Here is a 6,000-nt window from a genome sequence, read left to right as displayed (position 1 = left end):
TCTTTAGATCTTTATATTAAGCTTAACTATAATTATATTATTAAGTATATTAGATTTTAATATTATTATATTAATTAATAAAGATAGATACCTAGTTCTTATTAAAATTTAAATCTAGAGAGATTATCTACTTAGAGAAGAATATTAATTATTTTCTATGTATAAAATAGTCTATAAGATATATTATATAGATCTTTAGATAGTATCTATTTTACTAATAATTCTTTCTATATAGAAGATAGCTAGTAGCTATTAATATATTTTTTAATTTAATATTAGTATTTATTTAGTTAGCTATAAAGAATAGATTTTAGAATATTAAGTATCTCTATAATATAGTAAATACTTAAAATTTTATTCTTTTTTAAAGTAGATATTACTAATTAAAGCCTTCCCTCTTGCTCCACTAATTTCTAAGAGATGTGATATGGTTTTAATGGTATGGTTGATTTAGATAGCTTTAGGATTCAAATGCGTTGAAATTTAATGAGGGGTGTCCTGCTTGGTTGGGTATCCTGCTCACCCGGGAAATATGTTACTAGTTTATAATTAATAATCCATAGAGTGCATATGCACAATTAATATCATTGGGCAGAAAATCATAAATGCCAAGGAGCAGGGAGGAATAGAGCATAACTACTTTATACAGACTTCTTCAATTACAAACTGCTTGATTCCAATACATTACCTCATTAACGCCATGTCTTTCTCAAATCTTGTGTCGGATCTTGCTTTCAGGGATTCTTATGATGATCGCAGCTCTCAAATATCCCATGCACGGTCTCAGGCCACTGCTCGATCATATACAAGCACAGCCGCTACAAGTGTCAGCATTTCTGGGGACATCTCAAGCCAGCTCCATGCTGGATACAGCCATCCATTGACCAGATCATGGCAAGCTGAAAGACAGTTGACCAAGGTTCGTGGCGTCAAAGTAGTCGGTCAAACTCTTCACACTTTGAAGACTCTCACATAGACCTGAAGCTTCCTGTGATTGGCGTTTTTCTGATTCAAGACAGGAAATGCTCATCTATCCGTTATTCATCACTGACAATCCCGATGAAGAGACACCAATCCCATCACTGCCTAACCAGCATCGCCGAGGTCTGAACCGCCTTGTTCCTTTCCTCAGGCCACTTGTTCAAAAGGGACTGCGGTCGGTTATACTGTTTGGGGTTCCACTTCACCCAACTGCAAAAGATGCATTGGGTACTGCTGCAGACGATCCTTCGGGCCCAGTCATTCAGGCTATTCGTCTTCTCAGGTCACGCTTTCCTAATCTCTATATTGTGACTGACGTTTGTCTCTGCGAGTACACATCTCATGGTCACTGCGGTATACTACGAGAGGATGGGACGCTGGATAACGCTCAGTCTGTTGATCGAATTTCAGATGTCGCCCTTGCCTACGCTACTGCTGGTGCGCATTGCGTCGCTCCATCCGACATGAATGATGGGAGAGTTCGCGCTATCAAACTAAAGTTGATTGAAGCAGGGTTGGCCCATCGCGTTCTCTTGATGTCCTACAGCGCAAAGTTCAGTGGTTGTCTCTATGGACCATTCCGTGACGCAGCCGGTTCTTGCCCATCTTTCGGTGACCGCAGATGTTATCAGCTGCCACCGGGAGGCCGTGGACTCGCCCGGCGAGCAATTCAACGAGATGTGGCTGAAGGCGCAGACATCATAATGGTGAAGCCTGCAAGCAGTTATCTGGACATCATCAGGGATGCAAAGGAGCTTGCAAAGGATATGCCAATTGCAGCGTACCAGGTCAGTGGTGAGTATGCTATGATTCATGCCGCTGCCAAGGCCGGGGTGTTTGATTTGAAATCGATGGCGTTTGAAAGTACGGAAGGGATTCTCAGAGCCGGCGCTGGAATAATCGTGAGCTATTTTGTACCAGAATTCCTGGACTGGCTTTAGCCAATTACTCATTATCTTTGTCTCGCGTTCTCTGTCAATCATTGTCATGTTTTTGGTTGCGCAAAATCACATCGAGTCAATTGAGAGAGAAATGGTCCGGATCATGATCAATGTTGATCAGATTGTAGGGGACTGTCCGAATGTAGCATAAGTACTTCGTGCCTTCCATCTTTGCTCCTCTTTCTCTAACGTCAACCTGGCAGAAAAAGAACTGAAACATGAGGACGAGTTGTAATAAAATATGTACTCGTGCCATTCCATCACTTGACGGAGAGGCCGCTTCGCTTTTGGTAGACAGATCAGTAGAGTATCCTTCAGTATCTTAAAGGGCACCAACCTTTGCTTTCTCCCCCACGTCTAGTATATAATGCATGGGTCCGTTCCCGGCCAGGCGAAGGTGGATAAGGCATGGAGATAGACGCGAGACATACAAGAAAAGACTTCAGTGCAGATATCGGTTGGGTGCCAACACTCTATCAACGTGAGAACCCACGTACATGTTGCAGACGCTACATATGTGCATATCAACCAGACATTTGATGACCCGGCCATGGCTCGAGAAACGTAGATGTATTGTTTGACACTCATAATCATGACGACATATCTTGAACGTTTGAACCATCACATGTAGCTTGGTTTTAGACCCTGAAAACCATATGCTACAATGTCAGTTTTGACTACTTCGCCCGGGGCCACATAAGCACCACGCCGGAGACGCACACCGGGATATATTGTGCAACCAGCGCCGACGTAACAGTCTTCTTCGATTGTGACGGGGCGACCTTGATACCGGCTTTGAGAGCCTTTCCGTTCTTGCATGTTTGCATGGGCCATTGACGTGAGAATAGTGACCCGAGGACCTATCCACGTATGAGCACCGATAGTGATAGGGCAGTCATCCACGAAGAGACAGTTTTCTGATATCATAACGTCCTCACCAATGTGAATGTTGAACCCATAGTGGCATTGAAAAGGTGACTCAACAACGGCGCCTTGCCCAATAGATCCGGCGGGTCTCAGTGGTCCCACGCTCGATGGAGAACCAACAACCGAACCAGGGGGAATCAGAACCTCCTTCAGCAGGCGATTCTGTTCCTTCGCACTCAAGCCCGAGACAGGGTTACAAGCATTGTTGAACCGCCAGATGGCGGCTTTGCATCGCTCGCGCTCCTCCACAAGATGAATATCGAAAGGGCGATAGAGCTCGCCGCGAATCATCTTGTCCTTTTCCGATTCTTCACTCACAGTGCGATTGGACAGCTGATGCTCAATACTAAGGGCCATCCGAGCCTGTGCCTGCGGGCTGTTCGTGTCCACAGTGCCGGTATGTGCCGGCCGCTGATCAATACCACCTTGAAAGATGGACATCCCCGGCTTTTGATGTGATCCGTGTGGTATGTCTCTAATCGACGGAACAATCTGATAGTCGCCTTTCGTATGTCCATCGCGCGATAGTTCATGTATCGATGGGACCTCTCGATAGTCAGACTTGGTCACATGATCAGGTATAAACGTAGTATGGCCGGCATTAGGCCAACTCCGTTTAGACCATGGCCCACGAGCCGAATTTGCTCCTGTCGGGCTAGCATTGAACTGCCCAGCGACACGATCGTTCTCATCGGTGACGATTGCCCTCATTTTTCCCGCGTCAAGTTGTTCCGCCAGAGTTTGCGGTCGCTCATGCTGTTGGCTCAAGTCATGAACGTACTGCGCCCCTAAATCTGGGTAGCCCTCTTTGGATTGCAACGGAACTGGAGTTTTCGCGCTGGAGGGTTTCTGCCACGTGCTTCGGGACGAATAACCTTCACAGAGGAAACCACCTCTGAGACAATTGTTGCCTATGGAAAAATGTTGAGCGACCATGGCTAAAAGAACGAAGAAACTCCGTATTCCATGATAAGAGGCGCGAAGAATAACTTACACGCAGGATGCTGCTCGTCGCATTTTTTTTTCCTTCTGCGACAAGTCATGCAGCCAGTTTTAGTTCGGTTGCTGAATACGCGCTTTCGCTTAGGGGCGACTTGTATAGCCGCTTGTGGCTGTTCTTGTGAAAACGTATGTAAAGGCTCTTTGGTTTGCGCGGGTCCCTCTGTCGAGCGATTCGTCGCACTCCAGCTCTTCTGCTGTAAGCCTTGTCCATCATGATCCTGGGACTCGCGCTGGAGTACCTCTGCCAACTGAGCATCTGAGGGGTCAATTTGTTGTGCGCGCTGTGCCTGTTGCACCAGATGTGAATCATAGTCATTCAATGAGGCATTTGCTGAGGCGGATCGTGAATCTTCATTTCTGTCTGATTGAGCAATTGATGGTGATGAATGCTTGGGATCGTGAGGGCCAGGAGGCGACACAGCGATGTTGAGAGCAAGCGGTTGGGTGTGAAACTCCACAGCGGCATCTGACCGTATGGCCGGACTTCGAGAGCCTTTAGAAGATGATGAGGGAAGTTCTTGACGCTCATCAATTTCTGATCTCTTCCTCTTGTTTGCACTTTGTCCTCCTGACAATGAGCCACTATGGGAAGTGGAACGCTGCATCGATCGTTCGTCCGGGTCATTTTCAGCGTTTCCATTATCTCTTGCACGCTCTTCCGCTCGAAATGGGGCGTCGAGTTCGACTCTGCCTTGATTAATCGATATCTCTTCGTTGCTAGATGAGTCGGCGGCAGTAGGGCCAACGGACATTGTCGCTGTGAGTTCCCTTCCATTCACCGCAGTAAACCGAGGAGGACTTTGGTTCTCCAACTTGGACCTCTTCTCGGGTTCGTGACCATTCGTCACTGAAGTGGACGCCATTGTGCTCATTCTCGAAAGACAGGCGGAGCTATAGTATCAAGATGACGCGCACTCTCGCTCCGCGAATCCTTTCAGTCTGCCTTGTAGAACTATGATATTTTGACAGATCGGATCTGAACCTGGAGATCTATTCCTGTTGCCTTATATTTATTTCGCTTCGACCAGTGAGGATAGCAGCCCGAAATCACAAGAAGGGTGGGAAGGCAAACAGCTGAAGTTCACTGGGATGTCGCTCAGCGCCAAGTCGATTCCAAATAGACGTTGTGAACGTTGTCGCTGCACTGACATGCGGTAATCAAATTACTAGTTGAATAAGCATAATAAGTTAAACAAGGTACAAGACATGAAACGATTGGAGGAGTTGTTGGGGAGGGCGGTAATTGAGGAAGAAAGAAGGTTGAAATTGCTTGGTTCTTTCGACAACAGCGCGCAATTAATGATGGCCAATATACGGAGGTAGAGAGTGTTATTGGTCAGGCATTCGGAAGAGGACAACGGCCCGCGTGGAAATCAAAGTATCAATATTCGAATGGGCGAGGAAAATAAGTATGCCCTAGGGTGAGAGCTAGAATGCGCAGTAGCGAGGGCAGAATGATGCTCAATGAGGGGTCAAATAGGATAAATAATAGTAGTATAGAGTAGCCTGGAGACCAATACGGTGCACCACCTTAGACAGAAGACGGCGCAGATCAATCATAAATCATTGGGATCGGACGACTACAGATGGGTGATCTGACAAAACCAGTAATCTGTATATATAAGATAGATGACAGATATGCCTAGGCACTAGTCATCACACTGAAGAGGTAGCCTTGAAAATTCAGTGAATTTGAAATAGAGAAGCTTGAGGATACTCATGAAAGGCATGGGGAAGGAGGAATAGAAGAGGGAATGAAGGACTGGGAAGGATGTATCTAACTGGATTACACACAGAGTATTATAATAGAGTATAATAATGTTGTTGGCATGAAATGGTAGTATGGCGCACAGAGTAGGGGCAAAGAATTACAACTATAGGACAAATTCAGAATGGGTATTGAGCTAGTATAGGCATCAGATGCTTGTAAGACACCCCAGAACTCCGTACATTTCTCTCAATTATGGAGATGGGTAGACAGACCACTCCATCTAACTACGTGCTTAATTTGCTTTCATGAACTGTGTGACAAAACCTCTACATGACTGCTTATACCTTCTTGGCTCATACTGCCTAACTGGGCTACTTTGACTGCCAATTAAATGAAGTCAAGGCAAATACCAGGGTTGCCATATATATATAGAAATGC

General features: G+C 45.6%; 2 protein-coding genes across 2 annotated transcripts; one reads left to right on the top strand and one right to left on the bottom strand.

The window, feature by feature from the left end:
• Positions 1 to 700: 700 nt before the first annotated feature.
• On the top strand, positions 701 to 1,922 carry Aud_008685 (porphobilinogen synthase HEM2; the record flags this gene model as incomplete). The annotated part of the gene is made up of 2 exons (XM_043293550.1): positions 701 to 919; positions 1,020 to 1,922. 2 exons carry the CDS (start codon positions 701 to 703, stop codon positions 1,920 to 1,922), a joined length of 1,122 nt encoding a protein of 373 aa, XP_043149485.1.
• Positions 1,923 to 2,543: 621 nt separating this feature from the next.
• On the bottom strand, positions 2,544 to 4,714 carry Aud_008684 (maltose acetyltransferase; the record flags this gene model as incomplete). The annotated part of the gene is made up of 2 exons (XM_043293549.1): positions 2,544 to 3,760; positions 3,844 to 4,714. 2 exons carry the CDS (start codon positions 4,712 to 4,714, stop codon positions 2,544 to 2,546), a joined length of 2,088 nt encoding a protein of 695 aa, XP_043149484.1.
• Between the last annotated feature and the right edge of the window lie 1,286 nt (positions 4,715 to 6,000).

Source organism: Aspergillus udagawae (assembly GCF_001078395.1).
Source record: "Aspergillus udagawae IFM 46973 DNA, scaffold_6, whole genome shotgun sequence".
Taxonomy (NCBI): domain Eukaryota; kingdom Fungi; phylum Ascomycota; class Eurotiomycetes; order Eurotiales; family Aspergillaceae; genus Aspergillus; species Aspergillus udagawae.
The sequence above is the reverse complement of the archived record's forward strand: the minus strand, read 5'-3'. Positions and strand labels throughout refer to the sequence as shown.